Here is a 21,133-nt window from a genome sequence, read left to right as displayed (position 1 = left end):
CTCTACGGAAAAACTCGCCAGCGATCGCTACACAGGTTGCGGGTGTGCCCAACAGCGCCATCTGTCGACCAGATACCCAGCTCTTATGTAAACAAAGACTCAATTTTCTCTCTGTCGAGGTGTCGACAAGACGTACTTTACTCGCTATTGCTAAACTGGAGTTTTTCACATCTTATTGGTGAAGTACTATATTCTGGTTTTGAGCTTTCGCTGTGCAGGGTTTTTCTTCAAACAAATCCTTGAACTCTTTTTTGTAACGGATTCATTGTTGATGACTTAAATCGTTTTTTGGAATTTTCCCTTGACCAATTCAAAATGGCTGACCCTTCACAAGTTCCCAAATTAGGAAATGCAATGCTAGGGACTGTTCTAGGCGTCTTCCGAAGGCTTCTATCGCCCCTCACACTGTTTGTTCCAATTGTCGGGGTAAAACCTGTCAATTGGAAGATCGGTGTGAGGAGTGCGTTGGCCTTTCGGAATTCGATTTTATCGAATTTCAAAAGTACACACGTAGGCTAGAGAGAGATAGAGTTAGGAGAAGTTCTTCTTGATCTATTGATGTATCCTCTCCTCATGCCCCACAACCTATTCCTTCCCCTGTAGTGGTTGTTCCTAACCCCCCTCCTAGCACTCAGGAACCATCGATGGCTGACATGATGCGTGCCATCCAGGCTCTGGGTGAGAGAGTTGAGTCCCTTGCAAGTGACCGCAATCAGCTCATGGCGGATGTTAAGGAGCTTAAGTGCCAAAGTGCAGTGGGAAGTGCTAAAGTGCCAAGTGATAGTGTTGTGGACAGTGTTGCGCTTGAGGGTTCGTCTGTTCGTGCCTGTCGTCCTCCTAGTCCGGGACCTCTTGCAAGCTCCCAAGTCCAGGGGAGAAGCAATGTCGTACGATGCATGGGTTCGAGAGGCTTTAATCAGCGAACAGACGTTCCCTCCGTGGTATCGGGCGTATCTCCCCAAGATCGCCCCTATCTACCTAAGACGAGAGAGCCCATTTATACCTCGTCGTCTGAAGTTGTTTCTCGCAAGAAACTTTGGACCAAGGTCTCGCGACCGTTAAAACGTAAATCGGTCCCTTCAGGACAAGTCCAACGGCCCGGTTGTAGCCACTGGGTCAGTTCGGACTCGTTGCCGTCATCCGATGACTGCTCACCGCCTAAGAGAGGCAAAGCGGTACCGCTTCAGACACTAACACCGTCTGTCGCCGCACCTGCTCCCGTAGACCCTAAGTGGTCTTTAAAGCAAGACATGCAGTCTAAGCTTACGTCTCTGATGCAGGACTTTCATGCGGAGAAGGTTGCTGCCGTACCAGCTAGTGCAGTACCTAGCCTACAACCCTCCAAGCGATCGGTTGTGCGTCCTGTGGACGCTGAGGTAACCTTCTCACGCACACCAGTTTTGAGAGAGTTCCTCCACCCATGCGTTCCAGTGTGGGCTGCCAGCCGCATGTTGACGTTAAGCGACGCACGGAGGTTGGCTTTGACGTTCTGGATGTTCAACAACCATCAGAGTTGCCTTGTTTTGACGCGGTGCGTCAACCTCCGCAACCCAGTGTGGTTTCCACTGCGCAACCCAGTCAGTCTAGACAGTCTCGGGTAGACGCTGTGCGTCCTCGCGCTACCATGGTTGTTGACAGCTCACAGACTGTGCAGCAGTTCCATGACGTTGCATCCGGCTCAATCACGCATGCACCAGTGCGACCGGACTCAGCGAACCAGCCGTTACCCACTCCGTTGCCGTTTCCTCATCAGTTGTCGGATGAGGAACTTTCTGATGATGATGTTGCTGCACATCAAGATGAACAACAATCAGAATTGGACGAGCCTAAGTCTTCTCAACCCTCTTTGGACTTTAGAAAAGTTTTGGCTATTTTCAAAGAGCTGTTTCCTGACCAGTTTGTTTCTGTGGCTCCTCGTTCTCCGCCTTCAGAGTTTGTTTTAGGCATGCCCTCTACCGCACCTGCCTTTATTAGACTCGTCCTCGCACGCTCGTCCAAGAGAGCTTTGCGGGTGATAGGAGACTGGTTACAGTCCAAGAAGAGTTTAGGGAAGACAGCATTTGCTTTTCCCCCTGCTAGACTCTCTTCTAGATCGAGCGTCTGGTATGCCACGGGAGAAGTTCTCGGCTTGGGAGTTCCTGCCTCTGCCCAGGGCGACTTCTCAAGTCTTGTAGACTCTCCCCGCTGCCTTGCCATGAGACGCTCAAAGATTTGTTGGTCATCATCGGACCTGGACCACCTTTTGAAAGGAATCTTTAGGGCTTTTGAAGTTTTTAACTTCTTAGACTGGTGCCTAGGAGCCCTAAGCAGGAAGATCTCTTCGACAGATAAAGAGACTTCTTTTCTCATTATGTCCTGCATGGACAAGGCCGTCCGTGATGGGTCTAATGAGCTTGCTGCATCCTTTGTGTCCGGAGTCCTGGAAAAGCGAGAATCTCTCTGCTCATTCCTTTCTGCTGGAGTTACACCGTGCCAGAGATCTGAGCCTTTCTTTGCTCCTCTTTCCAAGTGCCTATTTCCAGAAGTCCTTATAAAGGAAATAGCCGCTTCGTTAGTGCAGAAGGACACTCACGATCTTGTTGCGTCCTCAGCTCGCAAAGCTCCCCCTTTGCCTACCTTGTCAGCTAGACCAAGGATGGACACTCCAGCGTCTCGCTTTATTCCGCCCTTTCGTGGCAGAGCCTCCAGCAGAGGAGGTGCTCGTGCCGAAGGGAAGCGAGGGAAGAAGAAAGGATCCAAGTCCTTTAAGGGCAGAGTCTGACTGCCCGCAACTTCAGACAGCAGTGGGAGCCAGACTCAAGAACTTCTGGCAGGCCTGGGAGAAGAGAGGCGCAGATGCACAATCTGTGAAGTTGCTCAGAGAGGGGTACAAGATCCCGTTTGTACGAAAACCCCCTCTAGCAACGTCTCCCATCGATCTCTCTCCCAGGTACAGAGAGGAAGAAAAGAGACGAGCCTTGAAACGGAAAGTGTCTCTTTTGCTAGAGAAGGGAGCGGTGGTCAAAGTCTCGGACCTTCAATCTCCGGGATTCTACAACCGCCTCTTCTTGGTTTCAAAGAAGACAGGAGGGTGGAGGCCGGTGCTAGACGTCAGTGCTCTGAATGTCTTTGTCACAAAGACGAAGTTCTCCATGGAGACCACAAAGTCAGTCTTAGCAGCGGTCAGAAGGGAAGACTGGATGGTCTCTTTAGACCTAAGGGACGCCTACTTCCACGTCCCCATCCACCCAGACTCCCAACCTTTTCTGAGATTCGTTTTCGAAAAGGTTGTCTACCAGTTTCGGGCCCTGTGCTTTGGCCTAAGCACAGCTCCTCTCGTGTTTACGAGGCTGATGAGGAATGTTGCCAAATTCCTCCATTTATCGGACATCCAAGCCTCCCTTTATTTGGACGACTGGCTTCTCAGAGCCTCTTCCAGTCGTCGCTGTCTGAAGGATCCAAAGTGGACTCTAGATCTGACCAAGGAATTGGGACTCCTGGTCAATTTGGAAAAGTCGCAACTGGTCCCATCCCAAACTATTGTGTATTTAGGGATGGAGATTCACAGTCTAGCTTTTCGGGCTTTTCCGTCGGCCCCCAGAATAAGTCAAGCCCTGTTATTCATCCAGAACATGCTGAAGAAGGAACGCTGCTCAGTCAGGCTGTGGATGAGTCTGGTAGGGACGCTATCATCCCTGGAACAGTTTGTGTCATTAGGAAGACTACACCTCCGTCCGCTTCAATACCATCTAGCTTTTCACTGGAAAAAGGACAAGACGCTAGAAGCGGTCTCGATCCCGATTTCCGAAAAGATGAAGTCTTGTCTGACTTGGTGGAAGGACAATATCAACTTAAGAGAGGGTCTTCCCCTGGCTGTTCAGACTCCCAACCACGTTCTCTTCTCGGACGCATCGGACGTGGGCTGGGGCGCGACGTTAGACGGTCGGGAATGCTCAGGACTGTGGAACTCGAGTCAGAGGAACATGCATATCAACTGCAAGGAGCTGTTGGCAGTACATCTGGCCTTGAAAAGCTTCAGGTCTCTCCTTCGAGGCAAAGTGGTGGAAGTGAACTCAGACAACACCACTGCCTTGGCGTACATCTCCAAGCAAGGAGGGACCCACTCACTGACGTTGTACGAGATTGCAAGGGACCTGCTCATCTGGTCAAAAGGTCAAGACATCTCACTAGTAACGAGGTTCATCCAAGGCAACTTGAATGTCATGGCAGATTGTCTCAGTCGGAAAGGGCAAGTAATTCCAACAGAATGGACCCTCCACAAGGATGTATGCAAGAGACTTTGGGCCACTTGGGGCCAACCAACCATAGATCTCTTTGCAACCTCGCTGACCAAGAGGCTTCCAATCTATTGCTCACCAGTCCCGGACCCAGCAGCAATACATATAGATGCCTTTCTCCTAGATTGGTCACATCTAGATCTCTACGCATTCCCACCGTTCAAGATTGTCAACAAGGTACTGCAGAAGTTCGCCTCTCACGAAGGGACAAGGTTGACGCTAGTTGCTTCCCTCTGGCCCGCGAGAGAATGGTTCACCGAGGTACTTCGATGGCTAGTAGACGTTCCCAGAAGTCTTCCTCTAAGGGTGGACCTTCTACGTCAGCCACACGTCAAGAAGGTACACCAAAGCCTCCTCGCTCTTCGTCTGACTGCCTTCAGACTATCGAAAGACTCTCAAGAGCTAGAGGCTTTTCGAAGGAGGCAGCCAGTGCGATTGCTAGAGCAAGGAGAGCATCCACCCTTAGAGTCTACCAATCGAAGTGGGAAGTCTTCCGAGACTGGTGCAAGTCAGTCTCTGTATCCTCAACCAGTACCTCTGTAGCTCAGATAGCTGACTTTCTCTTATACCTGAGAAAAGGACGATCCCTTTCAGCTCCCACTATCAAGGGCTACAGAAGCATGTTGGCATCGGTCTTCCGGCATAGAGGCTTAGATCTTTCCATCAATAAAGATCTTCAAGACCTCCTTAAGTCTTTTGAGACCACTAAGGAGCATCGTTTGGTTACACCTGGTTGGAATTTAGACGTGGTACTAAGATTCCTCATGTCAGACAGGTTTGAGCCGCTACAATCAGCCTCCCTGAAAGATCTCACTTTAAAGACACTTTTCCTGGTATGCTTAGCCTCAGCTAAAAGAGTCAGTGAGATTCATCCCTTCAGCAAGAACATCGGATTTTCGTCAGAAAAAGCCACATGTTCGCTACAACTTGGTTTTCTAGCCAAAAATGAGCTGCCTTCTCGACCTTGGCCTAAATCGTTCGATATTCCCAGCTTATCGGAGATTGTAGGCAATGAACTAGAAAGAGTCTTATGCCCTGTGAGAGCTCTTAAGTTTTATTTAAAGCGCACTAAACCTTTACGAGGCCAATCTGAAGCTTTATGGTGTTCAGTTAAGAAACCATCTTTGCCTATGTCAAAGAAATCTTTATCCTACTTTATTAGACTGTTAATACGAGAAGCCCTCTTAATGAGAGAATGCCTTGATGAAGTCATTAAGCTTCAGCACGGCATTTAATTCCCGTGCTGAAACTTGGTGACGGGCAAGAGAGCTCTCGAACTTGGGGAAATTGCTCCCCCAGTTCGAATCTAAATTTCTCTCTTTTACCTTTTTCTTTTTCTCAATACTACTTCAACCTTATCCTAATTTCACAAACTTTCTTTAGTCTTGCTTTCCAAACTCTATGAGAAAAATTTCCCTCATTATATGTGTGTATATATTATGTACATATATATTTATTTATTTATTTTTTTTTTCTTTTCTCCTATGGCTTGGATGTTTTCACATCCATTGTAGCCCCGGCGGGGATGTTCATACATCCTTTATTGCTGCCTGCTTTGATGAGTGGGAGGAGGTATCGCGGTTGGGAGGTGTTTGCATTCAAAGCTATATATGAGAGTATTGGATGATTTCAGCCATCCCGAAGATGGTTTGGACCTTTTTGGCGGAACTATTCTCAAGTGTTGGGTCTTCGGAATCCAGGGGGATCCAATGCTTGGGGTAGGACTCTCGGCTTTTGGCCGGAAGCCCGTCATTATAGATATGGGGAGGATGATTCCATAATTTCTTGGTCTCAGTCCTAACAGGCGGGTTCAGCTTACACCTGTGCCTCTATATCTGTTTTGATGCTATCCTTCGGGTAGGGTATGGAGTGGACCATCTGGGAAGTATACTCTCATTGTGCCGATAGTAGAGAGTGCAAATTTCCTTTCCGACGCGTGATGGCCTAACATTCTCGAGCAGGTACATCAAACTAACTCTTTTCCCTCTCTTTACTATTATGGATTCTTTAAGGAACGAACCCCCATCCCCTGGATACGCTGACTCTCCCCCGGCACTGTTGACGATCTCTGCTAATGTGATAAGGGATAGCTCTGTTGATGACCTCGGAACGGGAAAGGACCATTCTACTGATATTTCTAAATGGAGTAATTTGGGTAACACGAGGAAACTTCGAATCCTCCATGTTACACAAATTTCAATAGAAACAAATTATGATGATCTATGTAAAGCATTTGAATGCTATGGATGCATAAAAGAAATAAGGATGAAACTTGAAGCTGAAACTTGGGATTCATGGATATCTTATAGTAGTTATGACGAAGCATTTAGTGCAATAAGTAATTTGAATAATATTAAAATTAATAACTTGAATGTCGCGGCTGCTCTCTGCGATAAGGTACCAAAAGATTTAGATGTGTACAGGCCTGCCGATTGGTTGGAAAAAGGCACAGATTTAGTCATGCCCTCCCAGAGAAATCCAAAACCACCGATGTGGCTTATAGCTGAATCAAAGGGGGTTACAGGGAATTATTTTAAAATATGCAAATTGATTCAGAAAAAAGTAGGAACTATTGCACCAGGCGATATATCTCGTTTCGGAAAAAATAGTTTCCTTATCCATGCCAAATCCAGTACACAGTCGGTAATATTGTCCAATATGAAAATAAATAATGATGACATTAAGTTAGATGTCAAACCCCACCTAAATTTTAGCTACGGAAGGGGCGTAGTTTTTAACAGAGACCTATATGATTTTACAGAGGAGGAGATACTGGCCATGTGTCCATTAAATGTTTGGAAAGTTCATAAAGTCCCAGGTACATCAATGATAATCCTTACGTTCCAGGATGCTGATGTACCTTTTCATATTATTATCGAGAACGAAAGGATTAAAGTAAGACCCTTCAAGCAGAAGCCATTGCAATGCTTTAATTGTTTTAAATTTGGGCACCCGTCCAAAGTTTGCAAAAATGAGAAGATGTGTGGTATTTGCTCCAAATCTTACCATGGAGAGTGTGCACTTGGAGCCAGGTGTTTAAATTGCAGCTCGAATCACAAATCCACAGACAAGATTTGCGAGCTATATAAGTTGGAGGAAGCTGCCCTCAACAAATCAAACTTAGAACACATAAGTGTGACCCATGCCAAAAGATTATTAAATAAATCAAATACATATGCTAAGGCATTAAAATCAAACCAACCTAGCACTGCCAATAGCTCCAAAAAAAGTATACTATCTGACAAAATGTCAAATAACGAGGTAACCTTATCACCTCCTGAGGCTTTACCACGGTGTATTAACACTAGGTCATTGCCCATTGCTGTACAGCCTTCAGCCGCCATTACAAAAAGTAATACAAACCTCTCTCAGGCCATGTCCTTGCCTGATCTGATGGAGGTTCCACTTAAGACTAACTTACCTGATGCACCTGTTGTGGGAAAGGTGCAAAAACCTCGAATCCCACCATCTATTAATCGCAAAAGAGAGAGACCTCCATCTCTCTCTCCACCCTCCATTAGAAACGTTAAGGTTATGACATCAAATAAATTTGATGTTTTGTCTGTTGATGTTTCTAATGAACCAGAAGATGGACTGAATAAATCAGAAATTCAAGTTGAGGTCCACCATCCACCTCAACAAATAGATAAAAAGAATACAAAGAAAATCACCAACGTTAAACCCAACATAACAAGACCACCTCTGAAGAAACCTACTGGTAATAATGTTACATTAAAAACTGCTAATGGGAAGACCTCATCCAAGATGTCTTCCAGAAATAATCCATAGTTTTCTCCTCCATTTTGCAATGGAACTGTCAGGGTTTGAGGGCGAAATATGAAGAACTTAAGCTCCTAATTCATGAGCATTCCCCCATAATTGTATGTCTACAGGAAAGTATGCTTGATTCTAACACTCCTAGTCCTCGAGAGTATGTTAGCTATAGAACACCATATAATCAACAAGCAGGGAGCCATGGCGGAAGTCTCATGTACATTCGTCGAGATGTTCCCCAAATACCCATGTCTATACGTACAACCCTGCAGGCAGTTGTTGTACAAATTGATATAGGGAGAAAATATACAATATGCTCTCTGTACTTACCTCCAAATGATAATATTTTATATGATGATTTAGCAGAGGTCATTCAACAACTCCCTCAACCTTTTCTCTTACTGGGAGATATGAATGGTAGACATCCTTTATGGGGTGATGTTTTGGCCAACACAAGGGGCAATATTATCTCATCAATTGTGGAGAATGAGGATGTGGGACTCCTTAATACAGGAGAGCCCACACACTTCCATGTTCAGACAGGTACTTTGTCATGCATTGACCTTTCAATTGCAAGCTCTAACTGCCTTCTTGATTTTGATTGGAGGACATTAGATGATTGGCATACTAGTGATCATGCACCAATCATTATAAACACCAACAAGGGTCCGCCTTTGCAAAGATCGCCACGTTGGAATCTAGACAAGGCAGACTGGGTTAAATTTTGTGAGCTAAGTGAAATCGAAGGGAGAGCAGAACAGTTTGAAAGTGTTGATGATGCCATAGACCTACTGAATGGAACTCTTCATACAGCAGGAGTCAATTCAATTCCCAAAACAACAGGGTTATTCAAACGACGACCAGTCCCGTGGTGGTCTTCAGAACTAACTGCCCTCCATAGAGCCACAAGAAGATCTCTAACACGATTGCGTAGACGCAGAACTGATGAGAATTTAATAATGTACAAGAAATGTAGAGCACAGTTCCGTCGTGCCATGAAAGAAGCAAGGCGCCAGTCATGGATGTCTTTTGTTTCCTCTATTAACAGTAGAACACCACCATCTTCTGTGTGGAGGAAAGTAAAAAAGATAGCTGGCAAATTCACCCCCAACCCACCACCAGTGTTGAAGGTGAATGGCCAGTATGTAACTGAAGCAAATGAAGTTAGCAATGCCCTGGCTAATCATTTTTCAAATGTATCCAGCAAGTGTGAAGGAGCCCCTGGTCACCAGTATAGGAGCACTGAAGAAAAGAAAATTTTAAATTTTGCAACAAGAAGGGAAGAGTCGTATAATTCTCCTTTCACTGAAAGAGAATTTGATTCCGCACTTGCTCATTGCAAGGATACAGCCCCTGGACCCGATGGAATTCCATATGCAATGATTAAACATGTACATTTTAATACAAAGCTATTTATTTTAAGCATTATTAATAGAATATGGCATGATCATAGCTACCCAAGTGTTTGGGAACTAGCCATTATTTTAGCCTTTTTAAAACCCGGTAAAGACAAGTTTTTAGCAGCAAACTATCGTCCTATTGCATTGACATCTTGTTTATGTAAAATCATGGAGAAGATGGTCAATGCAAGGCTGATATGGTACCTTGAAAAGAAAGGTATTTTATCACCGATTCAATGTGGATTCCGAAAAATGCACTCAACGACTGATGTGTTGATACGACTTGAGTCATCTATTTGTGAAGCCTTTGCTTCCAAACAGCACCATGTTACAGTATTTTTTGACCTTGAAAAGGCATATGATACCACATGGAGATATGGTATTCTTAAAACCATTCATGAATTGGGATTGAGAGGAGAGCTGCCACTATTTATTCAGGCATTTCTTTCACGTAGAGTTTTTCAAGTGAGATTGGGGGAAGCTCTATCAGAGAGTAAGTGCCAGGAAGAAGGAGTTCCTCAGGGTAGTGTGCTGAGTGTAACCCTTTTTGCACTAGCAATTAATGGGATATCCTCAGCCATTCCCCAGGATGTTCTCTCAACATTATTTGTGGATGATCTCTCAATATCATTTGCTGGCACTAGAATGGCAATGGTTGAGAGAAAAATCCAACTCTCTATTGATAAAATTATCCAGTGGGCTGACATGAATGGATTTAAGTTCTCGACAAGTAAAACTACCATTGTCCATTTTTGTCGTATCCGGGGAGTACATCCAGACCCGGATATATACATTAAAGGTCAACGGATACCATGTGTATCGGAAACCAAATTTTTAGGTTTGATATTTGACTGTAGACTTACATGGGTTTCTCACCTAAAAGCGCTAAAAGCTAAATGTGTTGAAGCTCTGAATATCTTAAAAGTATTGTCCCATACATCATGGGGGGCAGACCGCAATACTATTTTAAAATTATACAAGGCCTTGATTTTTTCCAAAATTAGTTATGGTTGTGAGGTATATTCTTCAGCCACCCCAAGCCGGTTAAAAATATTAGACTCGATACATCATGCAGGTATTAGATTATCTACTGGAGCTTTTAAAACCTCGCCTATCCCAAGTCTCCTTGTTGATGCTGGAGAGTTACCTCTAGACCTTTACCGAATGTCTTCCATTCTTCGGTATTGGTTTAGATTGCAAAGACTCCCTAGCTCTCTAGCCTTTCAGACTGCAAGCCTTGTAAGACACGCATCATACTTTGAGTTGCACCCAAAATCTCCTCAACCTTATGGCTTTCGGGTGAAACGATTTTTAAGTAGTCTGGATATAATTAGAAATAAGGTACTTCCATTCAAGGTATCATCAACACCTCCATGGAAATTACCTGACATATCATTTTGTAAATACTTTATTGGAGTTAAGAAGAATATGACTGACTTAGAATCCAGGTCTCTTTTTATGGAACATGTCGAAGAACATAGGGGATCGACTTTTATATATACTGATGGCTCCAAATCTGATGCTGGCGTTGGATTTGGAGTACATAGTAATGATTTTAATTGTAGAGGTGCACTTCCTCTAACAGCTTCCATATTTACTGCCGAACTGTATGGCATATTAACCGCTATTGAGAAAATAGCTTTGGAAAAGGAGGGTAATTTTACAGTTTTTAGTGATGCAAGGAGTGTTCTTCAAGCTTTAGAAGTTTTTAATTCTAGTAACCCTCTAGTTTTAAAGATTTTAGAATGGCTTTTTATTATTGGACGGAAAGGTATAACTGTTCGATTTTGTTGGGTTCCAGCACATGTAGGTGTGTCTGGGAATGAGAAGGCAGATTTACTGGCGAAGAATGCGGCATCCGAGTTGTTACCAAGGAGGTATCCCATTCCATGTAACGATCTCCTACCTTACATCAAGAAATTGGTTTGTGATAAATGGCAACAGCACTGGGACAGTCAAGACGGCAATAAAATGAGGGAAGTAACAAATATCATATCACCTTGGAGGTATAACACGATTCCCCGAAAATGGGAGACGACTCTTTGTCGTCTCCGTATTGGTCACACACGGTTGACACACGAGTTTCTGCTGAAGGGCCAACACCAACCGTATTGCGAGGACTGCTTAGTACCTTTAACAGTGAGGCATTTGTTGACCGAATGCCCTAATTTTACTAACTTAAGAAATAGATATCTGTTTGAGGCTCGAGGTGAGGGTGGCAGGTTCATCCTTGCCAAGATTCTTGGAAATGATGTGTCCTACCATGCAAGTGGCATTTTTAGATTTCTTTCAGAAGCAGGTCTTCTGAAAAATATTTAACTTTTATGACATTCAATTTCTATGATTTTAATTGAATACTCTTTAATTTTTTATTTTATTTCATTTTTTACTTTTGTATATATAAATTAAATGTTACCGGCGTCAATGACCTTAGATGTCAGGATGCCTGAAAACTTTAAATCATTCATTCATTAATACGAGAAGCTCATTCACATCTGAGTGAGGAAGACCAAGCTTTGCTTAAGGTGAGGACACACGAAGTTAGAGCTGTCGCAACTTCCGTGGCCTTTAAGCAAAATAGATCTCTGCGAAGTATAATTGACGCAACCTATTGGAGAAGCAAGTCAGTGTTCGCGTCTTTTTATCTAAAGGATGTCCAGTCTCTTTACGAGGACTGCTACACACTGGGACCATTCGTAGCAGCGAGTGCAGTAGTGGGTGAGGGCTCAACCACTACAATTCCCTAATTCCATACCCTTTTAATCTTTCTCTTGAAATATTTTTAATGTTGTTTTTTGGGTTGTCCGGAAGGCTAAGAAGCCTTTCGCATCCTGGTTGATTTGGCGGGTGGTCAAAGTCATTTCTTGAGAGCGCCTAGATTAGGGGTTTGATGAGGTCCTGTTGTATGGGTTGCAACCCTTGATACTTCAGCTCCTAGGGGTCGATCAGCATCCTAAGAGGATCGCGAGGCTCCGTAAGGAAGACGTACTTAAAAGGCAGAGTAATTGTTCAAGTCGACTTCCTTACCAGGTACCTATTTGTTTTGTTTTTGTTATTTTGATAACTTCTAAAATGAAATAAAAAACTCTTAGCTCATAAAATGTAAACATATATTACTGGTCTCTACCCACAATCCTGGGTGTGAATCAGCTATATATTCACCGGCTAAGTTAAATATTTAAAAATGATATTTTGATTATAAAATAAATTTTTGAATATACTTACCCGGTGAATATAAATTAAATGACCCTCCCTTCCTCCCCAATAGAGACGCAGTGGGACGAGGAGAAAATTGAGTCTTTGTTTACATAAGAGCTGGGTATCTGGTCGACAGATGGCGCTGTTGGGCACACCCGCAACCTGTGTAGCGATCGCTGGCGAGTTTTTCCGTAGAGTTGTCTGTCGAGCAACAGAGTTGCAGCTATATATTCACCGGGTAAGTATATTCAAAAATTTATTTTATAATCAAAATATCATTTTTCATATTTTTGATAATTTTTTGAAAAAAATTCAGGCATTTTCCAAGAGAATGAGACCAACCTGACCTCTATATGACAAAACTTAAGGCTGTTAGAGCAATTTAAAAGAAATATACTGCAAAATGTACTGGGGAAAAAATAACCCCTTGGGGGTTAAGGGTTGGAAATTTTCAAAGAGCCTGGGGGTAAAAGGGTTGATAGTACTTAGTCTTAATGTGTTAAATGTCTGCAACAGAGTATTCTTACAAGTTTGCAAATCCTTGACCTTTGTATCATTAGGCGTAGATGATGATGACTGTACCTAAGAATCTTGGAAACATAATGCTCTACCAGCTTTTACCTGCTAAGTGAAAGGGGACTCTCCCATCTTATAAGTGCTTACATGCTAAATTTACTTCTCTTTCAGCCACCCCTGAGTTCAGATATGTTTTCTTTCCACTTTCTAATGGCTACCTTAAAAGTCTGTTAACCCTTGACTTGAATACACTACTGTTTAGTTTATTTTTATTTGGCTTGTATTTTTGTTTTGTTATATAGTACATATATTGCTTGGTATGATGGTTCTTTATCTCTTCGAAATGTTCAGAGATCTCTCCTTTCACTGTGCAGATGGTTAGTTTGTTTTCTATTTGGCATTAAAATGCAAAATGTTTCCCTCGCAGAGTAAATGAATGTGAAAATTTCTTCCTACCCTGAAATGACAGGGAGAATCATGATTGCAACACTTTTGTCTCTCTCTCTCTCTCTCTCTCTCTCTCTCTCTCTCTCTCTCTCTCTCTCTCTCTCTCTCTCTCTCTCTCTCTCTCTCTCTCTCTCTCTCATGTAAGTTGAATAGATTTTGTGATTTTGTATCTCTCTCTCTCTCTCTCTCTCTCTCTCTCTCTCTCTCTCTCTCTCTCTCTCTCTCTCTCTCTCTCTCTCTCTCTCTCTCTCTCTCTCTCTCTCTCTCATGTAAGTTGAATAGATTTTGTGATTTTGTATCCTCAGGAAAGGTGATGAACAGCTAAGAGACCTTCTCAGAGGGGTGAAATCTGTCATTGATCCGTTTTGGAAGAAGAAGGACAAAACAGAACCTGTCGATAGTTTCGTTCTGAAGCTTCATTATCGAACGAGTGTCTGCTTATTTATAATCCTGTTTACCATTGTTCAGTAAGTGTATCATTACTGTTTTTAAAATTTATGAAAGATGTTTCTTAATCCTTACAAAGCATTGTAATAGTTTCTGAAAGTATCATTGTATGCTAAATTTATTCCTAGAATACAAACCCTTTGTAACCACTTTGTTTTCAGCAGCTGGATAGTACTGATATACTTCCAGTACCTTGTAACCACTTTGTTTTCAGCAGCTGGATAGTACTGATATACTTCCAGTACCTTGTAACCACTTTGTTTTCAGCAGCTGGATAGTAATGATATACTTCCAGTACCTTGTAACCACTTTGTTTTCAGCAGCTGGATAGTACTGATATACTTCCAGTACCTTGTAACCACTTTGTTTTCAGCAGCTGTATAGTACTGATGTACTTCCAGTACCCCTAAGTGGCTCTTTTAATTTCTTCTAGATGTTATTAAAGGGTTTGCAGTTATCTGATAACTGTACTTGACTGATAGTTTCTGTGTGCCGACTTTAGAGCAGTCCTGCTGTTTATTCCCTTGTGAATGTGGATTAGTGACTATGATGTACATTGTATCTCAGGACTGAAATTTGTTACACATTCGATGAAAGGAGAATTGAAGATATTCCTTCTCTCCTGCTGTACCTTTTTCTCTTAGTGCCATAGTGTATCCACGCTTTCACTGGTCTTAAAGCTTACTGCTGGTCACATGGAAAAAGGGCTCCGCCCTTCTTTTTCCCTTTTTGGAGAGAAAGTAATTTTGGATTGATCATTGGAAGTTACATTTTCGTTGCTCCTACTGTTTTTCTTCCTTTGATAGACAGTGATGGCCAATCCTTCACTGAGGACGAAGGAAAAGTCCATGATCGCTTGCACTGCTTTGCACTCTACGTACAGTACTATATACAGTATTCGCATGATACTTTGCGCAATTGAGCTCTCCTATGGGAGCACCACCTCACCCGCTCGAGACCGTGTGTTACTACAGAAGTGCCACCTCACTTGTTTTTTAGAGAGCACCAACTTATTTGCTCGCTTTTGTGAGCCACCTCAACTGCTGACGATTGCTCATCACCTCACCAGGTTGTGATTGCGCACCACCTCACATATTATTGATTGGGTGCTATTACAGGATTACAAACACCAGTTTGCAATTGACTGCTCCTATGGTAGTGACACCTCGACTGTTTGCGATCGCACATGCTCTTCTGAGCTTATGCATTCTTTCTCACTGTTATCCCTACATTAAGGGGTCTGTTGCTTGATGTGCCCTTTCCAATGACTACTATCAAAGGCATCCTTTTCCCATAGAGAGAGAGAGAGAGAGAGAGAGAGAGAGAGAGAGAGAGAGAGAGAGAGAGAGAGAGAGAGAGAGAGAGAGAGAGAAAAATTATTATTAACAAGCCAAGTTGTAACCCTAGTTGGAAAAGCAAGATGCTATAAGCCCAAGGGCTCCAACAGGGAAAATAGTAGGTTGGCCAGGGCACCAGCCACCCGTTGAGATACTACCGCTAGAGAGTTATGGGGTCTTTTGACTGGCTAGACAGTACTACATTGGATCCTTCTCTGGTTACGGTTAATTTTCCCTTTGCCTACATATTCACACACTGAATAGTCTGGCCTATTCGTTACATATTCTCCTCTGTCCTCATACACCTGACAACACTGAGGTTAACAAACAATTCTTCTTACTGCACTGTAATCGTTCAGTGGCCATTTTCCTCTTTGTAAGGGTAGAAGAGACTCTTTAGCTGTGGTGAGCAGCTCTTCTAGGAGAAGGACACTCCAAAATCAAACCATTGTTCTCTAATCTTGGGTAGTGCCTTAGCCTCTGTACCATGCTCTTCCACTGTCTTGGATTAGAGTTCTCTTGCTTGAGGGTACACTCGAGCACACTGTTCTATCTTATATCTTATTTCTCTTCCACTTGTTTTGTTAAAGTTTTTATAGTTTATAAAGCGATATTTATTTTAATATTGTTGCTCTTCTTAAAATATTTTATTTTTCAATATTAAACTTACCCGATAATCATGTAGCTGTCAACTCCGTTGCCCGACAGAATTCTATGGAGGGATACGCCAGCTATCACAATACTAGAAGGGGGTGTATTTACCAGCGCCACCTGTGGCCAGGTACTCAAGTACTTCTTGTTGACACCTCCTCAATTATTCCTCTGTCGTGCTTCCGGCAAGACGTTCTGGGATACGCTTATGTTCTTGGAGTATTTTCACGACTTTGGTGAAGTATTTCTCTTTGATTTCGGCTGTCGCTTTACTGGAAACTTCTATATTAGCTTAGTTAGCTTTTGGAATTAATTTGATTAATTATGGTGACGAAGAGAGTATGAACTCTCGTTCACCTTTCTATGGCCGACCCTTCCCTTAGACGGAAGTGTTGGTGTCTAAGAGAGCATAGACTCTCTTTCTTAATTTTGCTTAACAAAAGTTATAGATTTATTTTATATCTCTCCGCCTCTTATAGGCCTCTTCGATTAACTTCCTTTTATTATAAACTTATTAAAATTAATTTTTATATTTGTTTATATTCGACCTTCCTAATAGTAGGCGATCTTTTCTTGGTACCGAAGTTAATTAACATTGAGCCCGTCATTTCGGTTTTACCTGTTAACATATTATGCTATTTCCGCCACAGAGTTTGAAAGAATTTCTTTGATAGTCTCGTACTGTTTTCAAAGTTGAACTAACGTTTTGTTTTGTCTCTGCAGTTGTTGACGTTCAGAACGTTCAACTTGCACTCTATCGTTACGATAGAGAAAGAATGTTCACGGTTTCACGTTGCAGTAAGAGTAACCGTGTCTAGCGTTTTGTTCATTCTTTCTTAACTTAATGGTTTTGATCCTAATAAAGGAACTTTTCATTTTGGGAAATATTTCAGTTTTTTCCTTTAACAATAATATGTTTTAACGATATATATGATTGGGCTCTTCTCTCAGGTTCTAAGTCAAGAGAGAGAGAGAGAGAGAGAGAGATAGAGACGGAGGGAGAAAGAGGAGGATAAACGTTTCATTCAAGCCTGCCAGGCGTACGAGTAACGTCGTTATCGTTTTTGCTCTTCTCCCTAGTCTCTTTAGGGGAAGAAACTAAACGTTTCTAGAGTGATCTAGTGTTTAGTCTCTTTCCAGCCACTGAATTATCTTTCATTAGATTTTTCTGTTACATTGTAATTCTGTTTTCGCAATTACTAACTTTTGAGAAAGGATAGAATTGCGTGTTTCAGGTACAAACCACTTAAAGTTTCGAGTTCAGTGAAATAAGTGCAAACAGAAATCAAAGTGATAAGTGATTAGCGCAAAGTATGTCAGTGTTGTGCGTGAGGGTACTTCTGTGCGCGCCAGTCGTCCTCCCAGTCCGGGACCTCTTGCAAGCTCCCAAGCCCAGGGGAGAAGCAATGTCGAAGGGCATAAGGGTTCAGCAGGCCTTGATCGGCGCACAGAAGTATCCTCGGTGGTTGTGGGCGTGTCTTACCGAGACCGTCACTCCCACCCGCAGACGATTGAGCCCTTATTTTGCTCGTCTGCAGAAGAGATTTAGGGGAGGAAATAAAGGCAGAGTAACGCTGGTCTCAGGTCTCAAGACCTCTTAAACGTAAAGTCCAGACCTATGCCAGACGTACGAAGTTAAAGTTCAACCCGGATGCAGTCATTGGGTTAGCTCTGACTCTCCTCAGTCATCAGTTGAATGCACTCCGCCTAAGAGGAGTAAGGTTCTGCCACAACAGATCTCTGCTGTTAAGGCTTTACCTCAGCAGACCTTAGTGTCTGCCGACCCCAAGTTGACTCTATTGCAGTCCATGCAGTCACAACTTTCGGTCTTGATGCGTGAGTGTCGGGCTGAGAGTGTTGCGCCTCCGCCTCCGCCTACACTCCCTCCGCCTACGCTCGCTCCGCCTGATCGCAGTACCACCTGCCAGGCGTACGATGTTGTGGACTCTACTACAGTCCATGCAAGCACAGCTTTCGGACTTGATGCGTGAGTGTCGGGCTGAGAGTGTTGCGCCTCCGCCTCCGCCTACACTCCCTCCGCCTACGCTCGCTCCGCCTGATCGCAGTACCACCTGCCAGGCGTACGATGTTGAGCCACGTGCTGAGTTTGCTGTTCCCAGTGGTGTTCAGCCTCCGCCTTCCTTAAGGCAACCTTTACAATGGGATCAGGAGGATTATACCTATCTTCCTCCGCCTCCACTTGCTGCTCCACCAGTGATGCAACACTCGGTTGAGGTACAACAACCTCTCCCGTCCATGAGTCAGTCTCCTCAGCTCTCGCTGCAGCGAGCTCAACCCTCCACAAGGCAAGCACCACAACACCTTAGCCTTGCGCCTCAGGAGCCTCAGCTTGCGAGACATTTACCTTGTTCTGCGCAGCCTCTTCCTCATCGCGCTCCGCTCACACCACAGGAACTGGAACTTGCTACTCCACTTCCGCCAACCGCTCAGCAAGCGCAACCCTTGGGTTCAACCACTCATGCTAGGAGTCAGCCTCCTCCACCCATGCGCCTTCCTTCTGCTTGTCTTTTATTCAGCCTTTGCAGACTGAGCCTCAGGGGTTCCCTCAACAGAGTCTTGAAGAGGAAACCACAACTATTGTTGTTCCAGCTCGTTCTGACTCTGCTGTTCAGCATACCTTACCTCCATTTTCAAACCATATGATAATGGAGGTTATTTGTATTACTTATAAAAATATATTTGTATTCCTTGCAATATATTTTTAACAAGATCGCAAAATATGGCAAAAATATGAATCATGAGTTATGAATGTAAGGTAAATATTATGTTGATATTAAAACCCCATGCAAGCATGCATAAAGCACTCTAGCACTGGTCATGGAATTTCTGAGAAATGTTAAACGCCATGCACACGCTCTGCTTTCCTTACAGCAGGCTCTGCTTACAGCAGGCTCTGCTTACTACATGCTCTGCATACAGCATGCTCTGCATACAGCATGCTCTGCATACAACATGCTCTGCATACAGCATGCTCTGCATTCAGCATGCTCTGCATACAACATGCTCTGCATACAGCATGCTCTGCATTCAGCATGCTCTGCATACAACATGCTCTACATACAGCATGCTCTGCATACAGCATACTCTGCATACATCATGCTCTGCATACCTTACCGCATGCTTCTCAGTCACACATCTTTGGTTGTTGCCAACTCACTAGACTGTCAAGCAGTTTCATAACGTTGCCTTCTAGTCTGCTGCTTTTGCACCAGTGAACCCTCACTGAGAGAACTTAGCTTTTCTAGGATATGGTCCCTGTAGATGAGAAAGTTCTTTTCTCCCTCCTTCTGATATTCCCTTGAGGACTCTGTCATTTGGAGGGAGCCTTTAACTGCATAACCTCTTATGGACTTTTATTTAAGCATAACATGCTTCCAGGGAAGGTAATGGTTCCACTTCAGTCGCTAATCCCGTCTGTTACCACACCTGCTCCCATAGACCTTGAGCTGTGTTGCATGACATGCAGTCCAAGCTTAGTCCTTGTTAGAGGATTTTTTGTTTACGGAGTCAATGTGTCACGGGGAAGACGTTCAACAACCAACAGAAGTGACTTGTTGTGACGCAGTGCGGCAACCTCAGCAACCCGATAAGGAGTTGTCTGTACGACCCAGACAGTCTAGACAGATTCGGGTTGTCACTGTACTTCCTCGCTTGCCCATGATTGACAGTTCACAGACTGTGCAGCAGTATCATGATCTTGTGTCCGGCTCCGTCAGACGACTGGCTTTTAAGAGCTCCCACAAGTCGTCGCTGTCTGGAGATTTTCAAATGGACTATGGATCTGACCAAGGAACTGGGCCTCCTGGTCAATTTTGAGGAGTCTCAGCTCGTTCCATCCCAGACCATTGGCTCCTTGGGTATGGATCTTCAGAGTCGAGCTTTTCGGACTTTTCCGTCGGCCCCAAGGATCTTCCAAGCCCTAGAATGCATCCAGAGCATGCTGAGAAGGAACCGATGCTCAGTCAGGTAGTGGATGAGTCTAACAGGGACACTTTCATCGCTGGCCCTGTTCATCGTGTTAGGGAGACTCCACCTCCCCCCCCCTTCAGTATCATCTAGCTGCTCACTGGATAAAGGACATGACGCTAGAGACGGTCTCAGTTCCTGTTTCCGAAGAGAGGAGGTCTTCTCTCGCGTGGTGTAAGAACAGCTTTCTTCTCAAGGAAGTCTACCTTTGGCTGTTCAGAAACACGACCGCCGTCTCCTCTCGGACGCATCAGACACGGGCTGGGGTGCGACTTTGGACGGACAAGAATGCTCGGGAACATGGAATCAGGAGCAAAGGACACTTCACATCTATTGCAAGAAGTTGTTGGCGGTTATTCTGGCCTTGATAAACTTCAAGTCCCTCCAGCTTAACAAAGTGGTGGAGGTGGACTCTGACAACACCACAGCCCTGGCTTACATCTTCAAGCAGGGAGGGACTCTTTCGTGGAAGTTGTTCTAGATCGCAAGGGACCTACTCATCTGGTCTTAAGATCGAAAGCTAACTGGTAACGAGGTTCATTCAGGGCGGTATGAATGTCATGGCAGATCACCTCAGACGGAAGGGTCAGGTCATCCCCACAGAGTGGACCCTTCTCAAGAATGTTTGCAACAGACTTTGGGCCCTGTGGGGTCAGCCAACCATAGATCTGTTCACTACCTCGATAACCTAGAGACTCCTGTTGTATTGTTCTCCGATTCCAGACCCAGCAGCAGTTCACGTGGATGCTTTTCTGCTGGATTGGTTCCATCTCGACCTGTATGCATTCCCGCCGTTCAAGATTGTCAACAGGGTACTTCAGAAGTTCTCCTCTCACAAAGGGACACGGCTGACGTTGGTTGGCTCCGCTCTGGTCCGCGAGAGAATGGTTCTTAGAGGTACTGCAATGGCTGGTCGACATTCCCAGGACTCTTCCTCTAGGAGTGAACCTTCTAAGTCTACCTCACGTAAAGAAGGTACACCCAATCCTCCACGCTCTTCGTCTGACTGCCTTCAGACTTTCGAAAGACTCTCAAGAGCTAGGGGCTTTTCGAAGGAGGCAGCCAGAGCGATTGCCAAAGCAAGGAGAACATCCACTCT

The 21,133-nt window shown here is 44.1% G+C and overlaps 1 protein-coding gene across 3 annotated transcripts in view; it reads left to right on the top strand.

The window, feature by feature from the left end:
* Positions 1-21,133, top strand: part of LOC137634615 (uncharacterized) — a 66,796-nt gene that overhangs the window by 33,378 nt on the left and 12,285 nt on the right. For all 3 annotated transcript variants that reach the window (XM_068367079.1, XM_068367077.1, XM_068367078.1), the window contains exon 3: positions 13,918-14,079. In XM_068367079.1, coding sequence (XP_068223180.1) covers positions 13,918-14,079 — 162 coding nt within the window. The remainder of the gene's footprint in view (positions 1-13,917; positions 14,080-21,133) is intronic.

Source organism: Palaemon carinicauda, chromosome 45 (genome assembly GCF_036898095.1).
Source record: "Palaemon carinicauda isolate YSFRI2023 chromosome 45, ASM3689809v2, whole genome shotgun sequence".
Classification (NCBI taxonomy): Eukaryota; Metazoa; Arthropoda; class Malacostraca; order Decapoda; family Palaemonidae; genus Palaemon; species Palaemon carinicauda.
Note: the sequence above shows the minus strand (reverse complement) of the source record. Positions and strands in the feature narration are given on the sequence as shown.